We start from the raw sequence: 19,601 nt of genomic DNA on the forward strand, positions 1-19,601 counted from the left end.
AAATAGCACAAATAACTTTAAAAGATGCATGTTTAACTCATTTAAATCTGTGGCCAAATCCATCAAAACTGGTAAATCTGTGAGCCATCTTCAATCTTAATGTTCTGACAGAGATTTGCCTTAGAATTCCATAAATGACTTGCTTTCATTTCACAAATCATAGAATCTTTACAGCATTTTACCCCAGCTTAGCCACCTTCCTTCAGAAAAGTAAATGATGTCCCCATAATCAGCATCTGTACTTTTAATGAACTCCTGGAATTGGTGATGATTCAGCCCTTTGGACTTCATGATTTACAGCTCTGGTGATGATTACAGTAGTATTATCCATTTTTTAATCTTTCACACAAATTATCACTGCAACATACATCAAGAAATTTTATTACCTGTGAGTTGCTGGCAACAATTACATTGTTTTCTATTGTATAAAGATTATTATTATATAAAGGTTATTATTCTAGTACATAAAGGCTATTCTAGCAGTGGTAGTAGAACATAACTACTGTAAAGCCCTGTCAGTTGGTAATCTTATTAAAAAAAAAATCCATTCAGATCAATAGCTTCTATATTTTGATAGAAAAGTGTTGGATGTCAAACACATTTTAACCCATACCACAAATTAATCCTTTGTTCTTGAAGAAAGTAACAAAAATAAGTCAGAAAAAAAAAAAAGAAATACAATTCAACAGTAAGTCAGTGGTCATTTAACTGCAGATGTTGCAGCAAAGCAATGCTTACACAAAGCCAGTAACTTTGCAGCTTGTGTACCACTGCCAGAATGGAAACTGAAGGTGAGCAAGAAAGGGGGACACATCCAGGACGGCTGACTAAAGGGATATTCATAAGCATAATGCTCAGCATTAGAAGCAGGGGCTAAGAAGGAATAAGGAGGCATGTTTGGAGTGGTCACCAAGTAATCATTTGTTTTCCCAAGAAATCACTACATGTGATGAGCCCTACTTTCCTGGAAATGGATGTACATCTGCCTGCTGATGGGAAGAAGTGAATGAACTCCATGTTCGGCTTTGCTGGAATCTTTTGCTTTGCCCTGTAAACTTTTCATCTCAGTCCGTGAGTTCTTGCACTTTTACCTTTCTAAGACTCTTCCTCACCCCAGCTGGGGAGAGTGAGAGAGGAGGTGTAGTGCTGAGCTACTTGCTGAGGTTAAAACTAAACAAGTACTGTTTTTTTTTTTTTTTTTGAGAAAAAAGTAAAATAGAAGTGTAGTAGAAACAGGCACCAGAATTATGATCGTCATACTCTTCCCAGGGTAAATAAATAAACAAATAATTGCCAGCACCTGCAAACTTCTCTGATCAGAATAAACCTGGTATGTGCCAGTTTTGAGTATACTTCAAGAGTGACTAAAAACTTCCATATATACTGTAAATTGAAAGCTATTTACTTGAAAACAGATTACTTCTCATACCAGCTTGTTAACTTGAATCGACTCTTCATCAATACTTTTTACTATACTTAGCTTGATTTTAAATGTGGTACTTGTCTTGTGCAGTTTTGTTTGGTTTCACACTGCAGAATAGAAATGGTCTAATTTACAGGATGATTAAGGTTGTAGAGAGTTGTTTCGAGGACGTTGAATCTTTTTCTATCTCCTGAGTCGTGCTTCTCCCAGTCAGCAGGGGTCGCTACTGCAGTGGAGTCACCCAAGATTCATAGGAGTAGTACCCAACTGTTCACTGAGAGCTTTCTTCACAATAACTAATACTCTACTTGGAGGTAAAATTGGCTAATTAGCTACTAATGACTAATAAGCGTTACAAGTAAGACAATATTAGACAACGGCTACTAGTAAAAGAAGTAAAAGAAGATAAAGAGAATAGATAGGAATAGAGAGAGACAGATATACAAACACAGCAAAGCAAAGCAGTTCACCACTCCTTGATCCAGTGATGTCTTGGTGTCAGGTGTTGGTCTTTGGTAGTGGTGGGTCCTCCAAGGTTGTGGTGCTCAGATGATGACTGAGACAGCAGATAACTTACTATAGTACAAAGCAGTCAAGCCTGCTCTTCTGGAGTGACAACTTTGAGGATCTCAGCAGGAGCTTTTTTGTTTCTGTTTTCGAGGCCTTGCAAAATTAAATCAGCAAAGATAAGGGAAAGTCAGGTGAGGACAGCTTGTATGTTGCCTTCACAGGATACAGTGGTATCATCTCCCAGCTTCCTGTATCAAGCTGGAAACATGTGTTTCCGGGCTAGCTCTTCAACCAGAGAAAACTCCTATGTCTTCCCACTTGAAGGGAAACAGCCAGATATGGCCCCATCAATGCTGGAGGGATCACCTCTCTTGACCTGCTAGCAGTGTTTTGTCTATTTCAGCAAAGAACACTTTCAGCCTTCTTTTCTGAGTCCAGTATGGCAGGAATAGCAACGTGTATGATTGCATGGTGTTACTAAGATTTTCCCAGGCACAGCAGAATAAGGTAATAAGCAGTAAATCAAACAAAAAAAAATGAAAAAGTAGAAATGAAGGAGCAAGTGACAAGTCATAGGTTGTACTATACAGCGGTGTAAATGAGGCCTATGGCAATAACAGGATCATGCTAATTAACAGTTAAACAGTTTTAACAGTTGTAATTTCAGTGTAGCATGCTACAGTCAACACTACCATCAAATCTGATATTATCTTGAATCTCCTGCATCCCATGTTGGGCAACAAAAAGGACTGTTTTGGATTCACCCACACAAAAAGCGAAACACTTGTATGGCCACTCATTTATACCTCTCTCCTTTGAGAAGGATAGAAAACCAAAAGAAAGGCAGAAAAGCTTATGGATTGAGTCAAAGACATTTTAATAAATGAGGCAAAAGATGCACATGCAGGGAAGAGAAAGAAGTTAGTATTTCCTATAGGAAACCAGTTGTTAAGCCACTTCCTGGAAAACCAAACCTCAGCTTGAGTAATGGTTTCTAGTGAGGACAAAACACACAACCACAGTATCTCTACCTCCTTTCCTTTCCCCCATTGTTTATTTCTGACAATGGCATTATGTGGCACAGAATATACCTTTGGTCAGTTGGGGTCAACTGTCCCAAAACATGTCCTCTCCCACATTTTTCCTATTTGCAGGAAAGTCACTTTGGAAGAAAACTAGTGGAAAATGCTCCTAGACAGTGCTAGCTTCTAATTAGCTAAGTTTTAGAGGGAGAAACTGAGTGAATCTAAGAAGTCTGTAGGCAATCTCAAGTAGAACCAACTGACTTCAGCATCCACCAAAAGAGAATTGCCTGAATACCTGTCACATCCATAGCTGCAATCAATTGCTTTCAAGCTTGGATTGAATTCCACATTTGTGGTTCAAAGCTATTAGTCTACATATGCATGGAATACATTGAAATGCAATTGTTCTCCTTTGCTGTACTCACAGAATTACTAATCTTCACCATTTGAGCTGGAATTTCAGTGACATATCAGAATTCACAGCTGATAAGTCTTTCATCTCCCAACATTTACTTGTTCCAGAATAACTCTCATCTGTCTGTGGTGCATAATGAAAGTAAATAATTAATTGGAATTGCAAGTGACTGGAGATGCATATACGCCCACTGGGCTAGCAGAAATGTGCAGGCTAACACGTATGTACCACTTCTGTGGCTAACTGTACTCATCTACTAAGATAGTCAATTCAATTCAGTGACTTTGTACTATTGGTAACTTTATGCTTATAATCTTGTAGGCTGATCTAGATCAGCAAATCAGATGCCCATTCATCATTATCCAACCACCCACTTGTGAAGACTCTGTTAATGTCACAGAGATACCTGCCTGTCAGAATGAACCTTTAGAATCAATCCCTAAAATATTCTACAAATCAAGAGTTTCCATGCAGAGAAGGGATCAAGATCTTTTCATTTATAGCAAGTATATTTGCCAATAACTCCTATTTTATACATATCATAACACACAGCAATATTTTTATCTATTATAAAAAATGTTCCATTGAATATTTTAATTTATATATTGAAATCTGATTAGATTCTGAAGTCAAACTGATTATGTCTTTTTAAATGCCTGCTCTTTTATTTGTTGTAAATTAGCTTTTTAATGCAAAATATACTAGGCAGCATTTCATCTGAATCCTATCAGACAAAGTTATTGAAGCATGAGGTCTATATAACCAGTGAAGCAGAAGATCATGCTATTACATGGATAAATGCTCTAGAGTTACTGAAGCAACACAAAAACAATAATTGAAACATGGCTTTTGAAACCTCTTAAGCATTTCATTTTGGAAAAAAAAATCATATATATGTGTGTATATATATATATATGTGTGTATATATATGCATATATTAATTTAAACCATTTGACATCAGAACCCCTCAACAAAGAGAGTTGGCTTTGATTAAAAGTGATTTTATTATTTCCCACTCACCTCCTTCCAAAACAAGTAGAAAACAAGTCAGAAATTAAAGCCATTGATCTGTGAGGTATAAAAAATAATCTTTGTGTGGTGATGTTTTATTCTTCTTTTCCACATTTTCAGACAAAGGAGAAATAGCAGTTCCCAATCCATTTTGTCTCTGGAAACACCATCATTTCACAGCAGTGTCAGCACCCAACATCTTACAGACTTGTCTATGTCTTCAAGGAGACTTAGTTCAGACTATAACAAAATTTACACCCAGTATATGAGTTTATTAGACCTACTTCTTGGCCTGCTCTTTACACTGACCAGCTTACATCCACATATGTATAGGCATTTGTTCTCCAGGGAGATTTCAGAGGAATATAGAGTACTTAGACCCTGATGCCCAAGTTCCCAAGCCTACAGGAACCCCATTCAAAAGTCAGTCATAGATTTGAGTGTTGCTTGATGGCTGATCTTCAAATCTTCTTTTAAGGCAAAAATTATCATTAAAGTTTCTCCAAAACCATGTAATTTATACAAATCTATACAATTTCATCCCACTCAGTGTCAGATGAAATGCTGTGTCTGGGTCAACATGCACATGTGAACATTCAAGGCAGAGGGAGGTGGAGTTACCTCCAGCCCCGGCACCTACAGCAGGGTAATATATTCACAAAAGGAACAATATATTAGTTTCACAAAAGGAGCCAGTGTGTGCTGTTCGCTTCGTGTCTGAACAACCTTGTTTTTCTCAATGATCCTGCTTCACTGAAGCACTGAAGTCACAATATGCAACTTTTATCTTTGCATCCACCAGGTGCAAGGACTTTTTCCTGGATTTCTTATAAATTGTTCTGAGTTATAACGTACCAAGATAGAAAGTTGTGCATTATGGCATAACAAGTAATGGAAATTTACAAACTGGGGGAAAATAGCTGGAGATCAACCAAACAGAACTGTGCTCAAGAGGAAGAAGAAATAAAAGGGAGGAAGTGAGTGGTTGTACAACCACTGTAGATATGACTGTGCATGCCCAGAGGGGCATTAGCATATATTAACGAGTTATTGCAGAAGAATGAATAGGTATGCATATGTATGTCTTAACTGTCATAGAACCTGAACTCTGAGAGCACATGCTTGATTTATCAAGCGACCCAGTAAGTACTGTGAATAAAGAGAATGCTGGCTTTCAAATACCACACTGGAGTTAACCAGAGGCTGCACACACTCCCTGTCCCATAAACTAGAACAGGACTCAGAAACAGAGATGCTGCGTGTTGGGAGTGACAGGGGGCCAGCCCTCACCTGATCCCCCATCCTCTGCAGTGGTCTTTTTCCAGTGTCAAAGGCTATCCAGTTAAATGAATAGGTTTTTTTTCCACAACTGCAGGTGGTTTACATGGCACATGGAAAAGCTGGCATGGTGGTAATTTGCTTCCGACTGCAAACGTGTTCATTACTACGATGATCAGCAAGATAAAGAGCAAACATTTGCTGTACTGATGAAAAGGAAGAAAAGAACAATGGATACGTACCTTGGGACAAGCGAGTCTTCGAATTTACAGTTGTTCTAGTTAACTTGAGTTAATTGCCAATTAACATATGTCACTACACAAACAACAAAAAAAATCTAACCTGAACAGTCTCAATGTGAAGGACTAATTTTAATTATATTTTAATTACTGGATAATTTGAATTTAGAAAATTGAGACTATCAAGCTTAATGTTAAGGGACTCTAAAGAAGAAATCTCTTCAGCTTATGTGATACTCCAGAACACATGTGGTGCCCTTTTCTAATTTCTGCAATGCTGCCACTCAGAGGACTTTGAATGCGTTATTTTCTTCCATGCAGAAACTGTGAAGAAATGAAATAAAACTGCCCTAGAGCACTTCATATTAATAATAATTTTAAGAACAAATGAAAGCAATCAAATAAACTAATCCAAACATTTTTGCAACAAAGCAGAAGGCACCCATTGCCACCAACATATCTTCAGAATCACAAACTGCAACATGAGAGCAATCCAACCAACGTATGTCATGGGAAATAAGTTCTGGAGATATGATTTTGAATGTGAAGCTTGGCCTTGTTATTTTCACAAGGAAATAAAAAGACATTCAGAAGACTTAGTGAAAAAAGTACTGAATTTAACTGACACAGAACGAGTGCTCTGATAGAGAGGCTTACTCTTTGACTCCATGTATGATATTTTTATTTTTGCTTTTGGAACGCAAAATAAAAATAAAAAGACTCAGGATGAGTATTTTTTTATTGGGTAATGCTGCCCTCTAGTGACTACGGGGAACAAGCAATTGGAAAAGTGCTTCACAAGGTGCCTTAACCCTCTGAGCAGAATATCACCTGCATTTTGCTGAACTACGATGGAACCTATTAATGAAACTGAAATCTTACTTTTAAAATATCACTTGAATAAACAAAGTATTCAAATCAAACAAGCCTTATCTTATGCAGTGTAATATAGTTGTTGCAATAGAGTCTGACTAAGCCAACGAATACACTAAGTTAAAAAATGAGAACTGTCAGAGCTACTTACAGACAAAAAATAAGCCATCCAGCTTCATCTGTCAGCATTAAAAATATTGTAATTCAGGTTGATTTGCAGCTTAAATTTCAATGACAGAAAAGTATTCAGAATTCATTAAAAATTGTGGATAAAGATTTTGATTTTTTCCTATAAGAAATGGCATGTAAAAAAAGTTAAAGCTACTGATGTGTGACACTTTAATATAAAAAATAAATAAATATTTCTATTAATAAATGATCATAATCAGTGATTCTTCTGCATTGTATTAAAATATTGTGCAAAAAGTAATTCAGAAAAGTTACACTTGCAGTCAAGAACATTTGTTATATTACATGGCAACTAATTCATTGATTCATGTGTTCATTTCAAGGTTGTTTGTTAGTCTTCAATAGAGTAGTTTCAAAATTGCCAGTACTTTGTGACAGTGATTTTTTGTTCAGCAAATAGATGCTAACTCTAGTGGGATCTTGTCCATGTTAATAACAATTCTGAATGTGCAATTCCTTGATGCACAATCTTTAACCTATATTTTCCACCAGCGTAATTAGCAGTAAACTCAGCCAAATTATAACATTTTTATCAACATAGTAAAAAACACATCAGTAAAAAATCCCATTATTTATCTTCATATGCAGCAATCTGGTGGAGCATCATCTGTGGTGCACCATAGATGCTACTTGGGTGCTTCATACTCCCATTTCCCATATACTACAGAAGAAGATGAATAAGCAAAGAAAGGATGAAAGGAAACAAACCTTTTATAATTGAGGAACATGTGTAGAGCACACATCCAGGCCCAACAGATCAATGATGTTTTTGCCTGTATCATTAACTGTACAAACTTGTCCTACAGAGCTAGCCTCACTAAAATCATATTTTGAATCAGTTTAATTTTGGTTAAAAAAAGCCAACACCTTGTTCACACCATTTTCTTTCTCAGTATTTCAGCTTGCCAAAGGCTTCAGCTTCTCATGCACATGTGATTTGACTAACACAACACATTCCAAATTTTTAACTGAGAGCTACAAGAATCCAGGTGAATGCAGCAAAACTTTTATCCTATTATTAGAAACTTTTATGTCTGTAATTAGTTTGATTAATCTAGTGCTAAATACCATCACTATCTAAATAATAATCAACTCCTGAGACATACACACATGCATTCTTCTAGATTTCTGTACAGTGCTTTTGTAGTCAATCCCTATCTGAAAAACAAACAAACAAAAAAGACATAATAAAAACAGCTACACAGATTTTCCAATCTGAAATCAAACCAATGCTAAACCACTCTCAAGAGCAGCCATCCACCACCCAGAATGCTTTTTAACTAGATGCCAAAGGAACTGTGACATGATTATTTGAGAAAATTTACCCTGAGGCAGAGCAGAGACAGCAGAGACAGAGCAGGATGCAGAGCTCATGCCCTGGTAGTGCAGTGAAGCAGAAGTGATGGAAAGTAACAAAGGAATATTAGTGAAGGGAAGTTAAGAAGGTAGTAATTGGGAGCAGATCTATGCAGGGTGTGGAAAAGCAGAGAGACAGCAACAGTGGGAGCATAGGACAGACAGACAAAGACACAGGATAATGTTAAATGTAAAAAGACTAAAAATAGAAGTAGAGAACTTCAAGGCTTGAAGAAAATGCCAACTTTAGGTCTTGCAAGTATTTGGGCAGATCATACCTGACTAATCTGGTGGCCTTTTATGATTTAGTGATGGCACTGGTGGTCAAAGGAAGGGCAACTGATCCATTCGATCTGGATTTGTGCAAGGCCTCTAATTTGGTCCCACTCCAAGGGGTCCAGGTAGAGGTCAGTAGCAAGTGGTGTCCTGAGGGGACCCGTTTGGGACTGGTACTCTGTAACATCAGTGACCTAGATGATAGGATCAAGTGCACCCTCAGCAAGTTTGCAGTTGACACCAAGCTAAGTGGTGAAGTTGATATATCAAAATGAAAGGATGCTATCCAGAGGAACGCTGACAGATTCAAAAGGTGGGCCCCTGTAAGCTTAATGAGGTTCAACAAAGCCAAGTGCAAGGTGCTGCATTTGGGTTGGGGCACTCCCAGACAGAAGTAGAGACTAGGAGAAATCACTGACAGCAGTCCTGCCAGGAAGGACTTAAGAGTCCTGGTAGGTGAAAAACTTAAAATGAGCCACAGCAGCTCTGAATACCAACAGTATTCTGGGTTGCATCAAGAAAGATAGCAGGCAGGGCAACGGAGGTGACTGTCCCCCTTTGCTCTGTGCATGTGAAGTCCCATCTGGAGTACTATGTCCAAGCTTTGGGATCCAATATAGGAGGGATATGCAGCTTCTGGAGTGGTTCCAGAGAAGGGCCATAAAGGTGATCAGAGGCCTGTAGGACCTCTCCTGCGAAGACAGGCTGAGGGAGTAGGGCTTGTTCAATCTGGAAAACAGATGGCTCTGGGGAGACCTTTAGTCGCCTTCTATTTAAAGGGAGATGATAAACAGGGGGGAAATCAACTTTATACATGGTTAGATAGTTAAGTGAGAATGGTTTTGAACAAAAGGAGGGGGCTGTTCATGACCAGTCATGGGATATCTTTCACTGAAATGGTGGTGAGGCACAGGAACAAGCTGCTCAAGAAAGTTTTGGGTGCCCCAATCCTGAAGATGTTCAAGACCAAGCTGGATGAGGCTCTAGGCTGCCTGATCTAGTGTTTGATCTAGCTGTCAGCACCTTGACTGCATCAGGGGGTTGGAACCAAATCATCTTTGAGGTCCTTCCCAACCCAATCCATTCTACAACTCTACAGTATTATGATTCTATGATATAACACTTCCCTTAAAGAATATTTAAAATATGTCCTAATTATTTGATTGTGTCATAAATCTCAAATCTAAGGCAAAAGTAAGGGAAAGATTGGTTTTAACAAATTTCTATATCTTAACAAAATATTGACAGGACTTGCATTTAAAGAAAAAGACTCAGTTTAGATCTGCATATGCCTCTGTCAGTATTCATTTGCTAAGTTATTATATTCATACTTCTGTGATTTGTTTGCAGGGATTTTAAAGCCCCCCATCTTACTTCAAATGTATTATTTGAAAGTACAATTTTAACACATTCATTCAACAAAATCCTATCAGTAGCTAATCACTAAAGATATTTCACACTCCACATCACTTGTTCCACCTATTTGTTCCATTCACTGAAAAAATTTTCTCCTCTGCGTACACGTGAAATGATCTGTGCACGTTCCTCATTTAAGGAGTACAGATTTCATGCCCATCACAGCACTCCACTGCTCCAATTATTCATTGTTGCACTTCAACAAGCACATTTACTCAGAGATAACTGTTGTGCTCAAATGATCCATGAAGTCTTAAGGAAAGACACTACTTATTCCTTCGGACAACCTAAATTGTTCACAAAAACCTTTGAAAAAGTGTCATTTTGAGGCCTTGCTATACTCAAAACTTCGATGCACATTCCCAAGTAGTTGCAGAGTAGAATATTACAGCTGTTATAACATCTTTTATGTACAAGGGTAGCAAAAAATTCTTGGCAATAGAATACCAAAAATTCAAGTCAAAGGCAAATAGCTTTGCCAGTTTGTGCTGAGCAAGACAGAGCAGAGTCAGACTGGAATCAGAGCAGAATTTCCACTTAAGAGGAAAAGATGATAGATAGAACACACTGATGATACCTTTCATGAAAACCACTGGATCCTGTGATCTAGGATTTTAATATTAAAATGAAAGATATTAGCTCTTCTTTCACATTCCATTTGCAGGCATATTACGCACACACACATTTGTCTTTATATAAAATGAGAGTATATGTACTATGTATCTGTATGTAAAAACATATGTAGCTTACATAAAGCATATAAATATGTTAACTATTCATGATTTTCCAGTCTCCCGTGCAAAAACAAGTTACAAGTCACTGCACGGCCTCACACTACCACTCAGATTTAATCACTTCAGATTACTTGAATACAGATGTGGAAAAGTATGTCCATGTATTCATGTCTTAGAGTATAATTCATTTATGCATTTTTGTTCTGATTTCCAAAAGTTTTTTCAATGATTATAGTTAAGAATGGGAAGAGCTACACAGCTGGCAGGGATGGATTATGGTTGAGATGGGAAGTCTGTGGCCCTCATCTATGGCTAAAGACAATGTTAATGCTGCCACTCTGCTGCATCAGAACAATGTACTGAGTTTGGGGTACAGCAAAGAATAGCAAAAGTATTTTCAAAAATAGCAAGCACAGACTTATTGGAGCTTACTTTTGGTGGGTAGGCTAATTCAATAAAATCAGTCAAAACCTCAGGCACTTTGTAAGGGGAAATTTTCTCATAAATTTATCAAAAAATGTCTAACAGTTTTCTCTGTTACTGCAGTAACAACCACCTCTGAAAAGATATGACTCTGTCATGAACAGAAGGATGCTATAAGAATGGTAAAGAATCTACAGAAGTGTCTATAGACTAAAGGAGCCAATTTCTGTAGAAAAGAAAAGATGAAAAGGGAAAGATGAAAAGAGGAAAGGAAATAGGGAAATAGAGAAAGGAGAAGGGAAAGGAAATAGGGAAAGGCAAAGAAGAAGGGAAGGGAAAAATTAAAATAAAAAAAAAATAATAGTCCATAAGGTAGTCAGTATTTTGCCCTCAGTGTTGTAGCTCTGGTGTTGTTTTTGTTTTTGTTTGTTTGCTTTCCATTTCTCCTCTCTCTTAAATGTTCCCATAATTCTTTTATTCTGTTGCAAACAATTTAAAATTTTCCTTCAAAGAAATATAGAATTGGACTGAGGAGCAGAGGTAACAAAAACTCTGTATGGGGAATTTCCTCTGTAATTTAAGGATCTCTGTTTTTGATTGTCCTTAATTATTTTCCTATTGTCATGCAGTTTTGTTTCATCTTTTACCAATCTTTTGCAGAAGGAAAACAACAGTTCTTAGCAAAGTCAGTGTTAATCTGCACAAAGAAATAGAAAAGTGTAAATAGAAAGTTACCACGTATTATTCTTTGTATAAGACAACCAGCTTTTGATGCTGCACATCTCATTTTCCTTCAGTGACACTAGTTTATGAACTAGAACTCCCCAGACCACAGAATTAGTAAAGTATGGGCCTCTGATACAGGAATGTAAAAATTGTTTCTGATTATGATAGTGTTAGTGATAGTGTTAGGCACTAAACACAGCTAAATGTTTCTGGTTCAAGAACAACTTTTAATTTGCGCAAATTATGCAGAAGAGAAAATTACATTTTAATTCTTACAGGTTTCATGGCCACGGGATGAATACATTAAGCAATTCTTCAACAGACTTCAGAGTAAGTAGGATAACATCACAAATCTAAAACTCAAGAACTGACAGAAAGAAAGATACACAGTACACAGTGTACTGCCAGCCAGTGCTGCACTAAACTCACCTCAAGGAGCTCAAGTTGTCAAAGCTCTACAAGTACAGCTGTCAGTTGTACTCAGGAAAGCAGCAGCTGTTCTTTCAAGGCTAAATCAGGGCAGTTCTGCCAGCAGATGTGAGAACTTAAAAGTCTACAATATTTATTGGAGGTTGTTCTCTGTTTTATAATTAATAAGAACCATACTTACAGAGTATTCTATCTATTAAGAATTAATTTTCAAGAAGATAGCAGACAATAATTTTAAGTCCAAATCATAGCAACATTTAAGGTTGCAAGTTCTATCTGAGCATTTTATCTATACTTGGGAGGCTTTTTTTTCTTTGATGCAAAGCCCCCTAAGCATTTTCCTGTTGAAATCCAGAGCCCTACATATATGATGTTTGCAGTATGCTTATTTCTTGTTATCTTTTTCTTTCTTATGATACTATTATCACATACTAGTGGAGACAGGGATTAAAGTATCTCTGTGAAGATCCAGCCTTGCTGGTGATGTCTACGAAGGACATCTCTCAGCAGAGATATAAACTGATAACTGCTCAATGAGGGAAAGAAGTCAGGGCAGCCAGAGCTACAGGTGGTTGCATCAGTCCTGAATTAAGCTGGCTAGTCACAGGCACTGTGACTGATTGATTTTTAGCTAGACTACTGCCCATGAGCAGTGACAAAAGAAAATACAACACGGAGCATTAGCTATTGAAGTGTATTTTATTGTATGGTAATTTTCAGTACAGAGAATGGAGTTCTTGTCAAACATATACAAAATCACAGTGGATGCAGTGATCTGTTGTTTCGAGGAAGAACAAAGCTCATGAACACCACAGTTCTAAACGTAAACAGTAGGAAGTTTTCAAAGTTTTAACAGTTTAGATCCTTATTTACGTATATCGGTTTCAGTAAAAGTTGGCATGTGCATTTGGCACTGAATTTCTTCCCCATACTAGTAAGGAAATACACCGCTGTTTTAAACACTTCAGTTTGCTGTGGGAAACCTCAGCAGCTTGTGTTTATTGGTTACTCAGCCACTTGATTAATTCGATTAATTTCATACACACTCCCCTACAGCTCTAACTCAATGGGCAGAAATTGTAGGAAACTGACTCCGTTTTACAAACAATATAATACATTTTTCCCAACATTTTGGATACATCTGAGTCAATTTCTCTTTAACCATAAGGAAGCTTTTCTCAAAAAAATAAGCAAGAAATGTATGGAAAAAATAATAAAACAGGCAACAACCAACGTTACCAGTCCTACGGATACTGGTAAGAAAGAATTTGGCCAGATACTAATACAGTGGGAGAGAAATTCTACAGTCTTTAATCCATAAGACGCCTGTACATGATCAGAGGGATAGCATCATGCTATATCAAATCTGGAACAAGCAGTGGTAAAGGATATCTGAACTGCAGATGAGATGTTGGATTTATTTTTTTTCATTACTTACTACAGTATGAAACATTTCAGAAGTAAGTTTCTTTCCGTAACAATAAAGACGATAAAGTCTATAGAAAATATATTGGCAACTAACTCCCTTTTGTTTATGAATCAGGGTCTTTCAGTGAAGTATTTTTCCCTAGAAAGTTACCCAGCATTGTTGTACAGCAGGAGTCTGGGGAACAAGGAATCTGTTGTACAAGGATCTGTACCAGAACGGATCGCCTGCTCTGGCACAAAATCTATTAGCTGAACTGGGCATCTGTGTCAGTGCACATCTGCATGATGCTCCTTGAAGGAGTGGACTGTATTTTCCTTGGAGCACATTTTAACAGGCATACAGATACAAAACTGTTACATATTTTTCCTAAAATAATAGAGGATTTTGCAGTCTGTACAAAAACAGATATACTGAAAATCCTTTAATCCATGTTAGGCCATAATTGCACGTTTAAGAACAATTACCCAAATGTGCAGCATTAAAGCACTAATGTAAGCCACAAGGTCATTACAACACCTTTCTGATCACATTTCCAGAGTATCTTAACAGAAATTCTTGTCTCAGAAATGTGCACTATGCCACAATTAGAAAAGGTCAAAAACAATACAGGACAAAATAATACTTCCAAACCAAATGAAAAAAAAAATAATTTATTTACAGATTGTGAAGAAAGACATGAAAAGCCTTTCCTTTCTGAATAAATACATGTATTAAGGGAATACATTCACTAACTAAAAAAATAGCTTTTTATGGTTAAATGAATAGTTCTCAAGTACTATGTAAAACAATAAAAACATTTAAAGTACAATAGTGCAACCATGTCGGAGCATAAAGCTGGTGTTTGTCATTTTACATTTCAGGTAGAAGACAAAGTAATTTTTTAAATCAGAGCAACGGAAAAGCTTAAATATTCATTAATTCCATGTAAAAAACACGCTTTTGTTTCTACACTTAAATAAATATATTTTTCCAAGTTCTTTTGCTTTAACACAAATTCATTCTACCTGGTAGTATGTGAATATTTAGACTTGACAGAGCTGATCATCTAAGGATTTCTAACAAATAGTTCTAACTGAGCTACAGCTATATCCCCATTCAGTAGTGCTTTTTCCAGTGATTTGTACATTGATCATAAAACAAGTCCAAGGTAAAACTTTGTTCTCAGTTTCCAACCCTGAATCTTATTTAAAAATAAAACACTGTTGCTTTACATGAGACACATCAAAATTACATAGTCTACAAAAAGTGATTCGGTTTATATAGCTCGGCCAAACAACGCAAAGTAGATTTTGCTCATTAAAATAAATGAGAAAAAGTATCCAAAATAACCCATAGCCTAATCAAAGAGAAAGAAAAATTAAGTCCCTGAACTCATGTCCTTCAACCTGGTTCTCCACATGGAATGAACCTTCACACACCATTCTGTATAAAAAGAAGCTCAGATGTGAAAGGAACTACTGCACACACACACACATTGCTAACTTCGGAGATCTGAAAGCCATGTTTGTAAAGGGCACTCTACAATGAACTACACTGTTGAAGAGAAGGTAGACAGTGATCTTTCAGCAGGCTACAGCCTCTGAATTTAAATCATCTATTCAGCTACTGAAAGTTACCACAGCCAAATTGTTCTTGGCAGCAGCAGGTGGTATCAAAAAGGGAAACAGATCTGTATTTTTACCTAGTGGTTTATTTTTTAAATAAAAGATAGGAGATTCAGATTCATTGTCAGGGGGAAATATTTCACTCAGAGAGTGGTGAGGCACTGGAATGCACTGCTCTGAGTAGGTCTGGATGCCCCATCCCTGAAGGTATTCAAGGCCAGGTTGGAGGGGACCCTGAGCAGCCTGATCTGGCGTGGGTGACAATCCTGCCAATGGCAGAGGGTCCCCTCCAATCCAAGCCATTCCATGAGTCTAGGATTCTATGTTTGTTGGCAATAGAAATACCTACAATTTCTCCTACACTGAACTAATGTTGGGAACTATGACAACCAGTAACAACTCAGAATTTAAAAATCCATACCCCTAAACTATCATTCACTGCTGAGTATTTTGGAAATTTCTTAAGTCAGGCAACAATATTCTCATTAAGACAAGTGGCTGCCATTCATTCCATCAATTTCTTTTAATGACTGTTTCATACAGATGCTTGTGTTTGTGCAGTAATTCTTTCATCTAAAGCTCAAAAATGCATAAAGAATATACGTTAAAACTCCTCTGTACCATTACAGTCCCTCAATTAACATCTAAATGAAAAGCTTTTGAAAAAAATTACAATTCACATCTCTCTATCACACTGTCAGTGATCGAGTCTAAACAAACAAAAAGGTATCGAAACATTAAGTCATCTCATCCTGCATATCACAAGTATTATAGGCCTCTCTAGAATTTGGATCTGTAATGGTCCATGCAAATGATCCTTTTGCTTTTGAGCTGTGTAGGATTAGAAATAAAGTCTCCTCTTCAGTTCCCAATCAAACCTCAATTCTTCATCTTAAATAAATTCTAAATTACTGCTGTAAAATTACACCAATAGCCTACATATCTGCCACTGTCTTCTCCCAGAAAACCATTCCACGTTTTGTCCTGAACATGATTTACCTGTAACTAGGCAATCTTTTAATGGATTAGGGTTTTATTGGGAGATTCTTCATGAAGGTGTAAGTCAAGGCCTTCAAATAACTAGATACGTGGATACAAGCAAAAAGATTAAACTCATCAAAGTTCTTGGAAGAATGTTTTTTCTTCTCCTATGAGAGATATATGATACTGTCCTATCATATACTGTAAGAAATAATGAGCATGTAAAGAAAAAAGCAGAAAAAGAAGATAAAATATATCACAATATTTAATGCACTGACTACTGTAGCATTCTTAGCTCGCTTCATTGAATTTTGTTGCTTAAGAAGAGTGAAAACAGACACTAAGGGTCAAAGCAAGTGTATAAATATGAATTTGTAGAAAGGAGTGTCTGGATTTTTTCCCAACTACTGAAATCCTTCATTTGTCATTAGCTTTTTTTGTTTGTTTGTTTTGTTTCATTTTTTTTCAATAAACAGATTACTTATGCCAGGAAAAGTGTCTGTAACTTAAACATGGCAGCAGTTTTTCATGAGTGCTGATTTTTTGACAGGTGCCCCAGCCAGGTTGGTTACTGACCTCGTATCATCTTGATTATCACTTTGTTTTCTCACTTCACTGTGGAAAAAAAGAAGAGTAAAAAAACAACCAGACAATAAAAATGTAGTCAATTAATGCATTTTTATATTAAAGCTCAAGTTCACTATTTTGTTTCTTCCAGTATATTTTACACAGCTCAACATCATCTAACTCCCAGGAAAATATTAATACAATTTTTAATCCACGGAATCAACACGTCTTCTAAGACTTCATTTGGAAAATGGAATCAGTTTTCCATAGAAATCACTGTACATGATTTCTGATATCTAAGAACTCCACAATGTTCTTTTATCCCTTTTATTTTCTTTTACTCATTTTTCTTTAATGTTTTTGCTTCAGTATATTACTGCAAGAGGATATATTCATAGCTGAAAATAAAGAACTTAACACCTGCAATTTCAAGTATGAATTCATTCTCAGAGGAAAAACACAAACTGGATGTTTTGTACACAGATTTAAAAGTTGTGTATATATGAGAAATCTTGCATCTCTACAGGGCCACTGTGATAGGACCTCCTAGAAACTCAAAAGCAAGTCCTAGAATTTCTTGCTATCATGTATATGTATTAGGCACACACACACACACACACACATATATATATATACAGTAGAAAAAATTCATGAAGTTTCATTGAGAGCATCAAAGTATTCAATAAACAATAGGAGAAAATAATCCTACAAAGAGGTAACAGGTTATTCAGGAGGAATAATGATATGGGGTTTTTTGGTTTTTATTTACTGCAAAAATAAAATGTTTCTTTCAAAGAACATGTATTCCTAAACTCAAGAAACTGTTGCCAACCATTCCAGACCAAGGCTCTATGTAATGTCTCAAGCACTTAAGGAACCATGACCCTACCAAAGAAAAAAAAAAATCTGGAGGTTCTGAGAAGAAATGCTACTACTGCCAAAACATTTTTAATCTTGAGACAGTTAAACAAATCTATCATGTTTAAATATTAGAATTTTCCAAGTGTGATTAATGTTATGTAACTGTGTATGTTCTCCAATTTTATAAGTCACAGGTTCCAGGAAATGAGTCATTTAAATCAGCAATTAATGTTGACACTACCAGAATAAAAAACACCTGTGCTCTTGCAGCATCTCCAGTGGGGCTCTTTTCTTGGAAATAAATGTATTCTTGAAAATCAAATGTGAAGAAGCAATGATGCTCTCCAAATAGGATTATTATTATTCGGGCTTTGTTTTAACACTGGATAAACAAATTCTGACCAGATGTCATATAGATTGATTATTGCATGATCTAAGTAAAAAAATAAAATTAATAAAGTTTTAATTCTAGCCTTGAGTTCCATGAGTAAAACTGAAAAATCTGAGCTTGAGGATTTCTTACTGCCAGCCTTTCAAAATACTTTAGCACAAAATAGTTTGGAAAAGTTGTGTAAGTGTAATGTTTGACTTATACTTCATCATAGAAATACTACGTTGCTAAATGGATGTAATCATAGAATCATAGAATGCCCTTGGCTGAAAAGGACCTCAAAGATCATCTAGTTTCAACACCCTGCTGTGGGCAGGGTCACCAACCACTAGAGCAGGCTGCCCAGAGCCACATCCAGCCTTGCCTTGAATGCCTCCAGTGATAGGGCATCCACAACCTCTCTGTGCAACCTATTCCAGTGCATCACCACCCTCTGAGTGAAAAACTTACTCCTAATATCTAACCTAAATCTCCCGTCTTAGTTTAAAGCCATTTCCCCTTGTCCTATCACTGTCGACATGTGTAAACAGTTGTTCCCCCTCCTGTTTACATGCTCTCTTCAAGTACAGGTCTCAATAGAGCTTTCTCTTCTCCAAGCTAAACAAGCCCAGTTCCCTCAACCTTTCTTCATAGGAGAGGTCCTCCAGTCCTCTGATCATCTTAGTGGCCCTCCTCTGGACCCATGCCAAGAGCTCTGAGTCTTTCTTGCACTGGGAGTCCCAGGCCTGGATGCAGTATTCCAGATGGGGCCTCACAAGAGCTGAGTAGAGAGGGACAATCACCTCCCTCTCCCTGCTGGCCATCCCTTTGTTAATGCAGCCCAGGATATGGTTGGCTTTCCAGGCTGCAATTGCACACTGCTGGCTTATGTCCAGCTTCTTGTCCACCAGGACCCCAAAGCCCTTCTCCACAGGGCCACTCACCAGAAGTAAAGGAATTAAAAAAAGTAAGTCCATGTACCATTAAACATATTATTCATGCACCAAACAAGTTTTAAAATTGTTAGGTCCATAACTAAGCTCTAATTTAAATATCAACAAATAAGACAACCATGTAACATTTGCAAGCAAAACCACTGATTATACTAAGAATAAAGTCTGCCTCGCACTTATCTATGAAGATTTAACACAGCATTCCTTTTTTAATCTCATTTGTTGAATTCAATGTTGGCATAATATGTGCATGCATGTCTTTGTATGTAAATTTATAATGTAAACATATAATGTTTACTTTATAAAACATATTCAGCTGAGCTCGTTTGAAAATAGGAACATGACTACTTACCGAGCAAGATGAAGAACTGCTTCTACAATATTAGATCCATCTTTAGCACTTGTTTCACAGAAGAGAGCGTTATAAGTCTGTGAGCAAAAAAATAAAATATTAAGCCAACTCATCTGAAAACAGTCTGATTTGGATATATATATTTAATTAAAAATGGTTTC

At 36.8% G+C, this 19,601-nt stretch overlaps 1 protein-coding gene across 1 annotated transcript in view; it reads right to left on the minus strand.

The window, feature by feature from the left end:
• Window positions 1-16,787: 16,787 nt before the first annotated feature.
• RASEF (RAS and EF-hand domain containing) overlaps window positions 16,788-19,601 on the minus strand; it is a 35,403-nt gene continuing 32,589 nt past the window's right edge. The window contains exons 16-17 of the mRNA XM_065745646.1: window positions 19,441-19,517; window positions 16,788-16,952 (exon numbers count right to left, since the gene is read on the minus strand). Coding sequence (XP_065601718.1) covers window positions 16,844-16,952; window positions 19,441-19,517 — 186 coding nt within the window. The 3' untranslated portion in view covers window positions 16,788-16,843. The remainder of the gene's footprint in view (window positions 16,953-19,440; window positions 19,518-19,601) is intronic.

The sequence above is a fragment of the Cyrtonyx montezumae genome, unplaced genomic scaffold (genome assembly GCF_038088225.1).
Source record: "Cyrtonyx montezumae isolate F1298 unplaced genomic scaffold, pur_monq_1.0 scaffold_36, whole genome shotgun sequence".
NCBI lineage: Eukaryota > Metazoa > Chordata > Aves > Galliformes > Odontophoridae > Cyrtonyx > Cyrtonyx montezumae.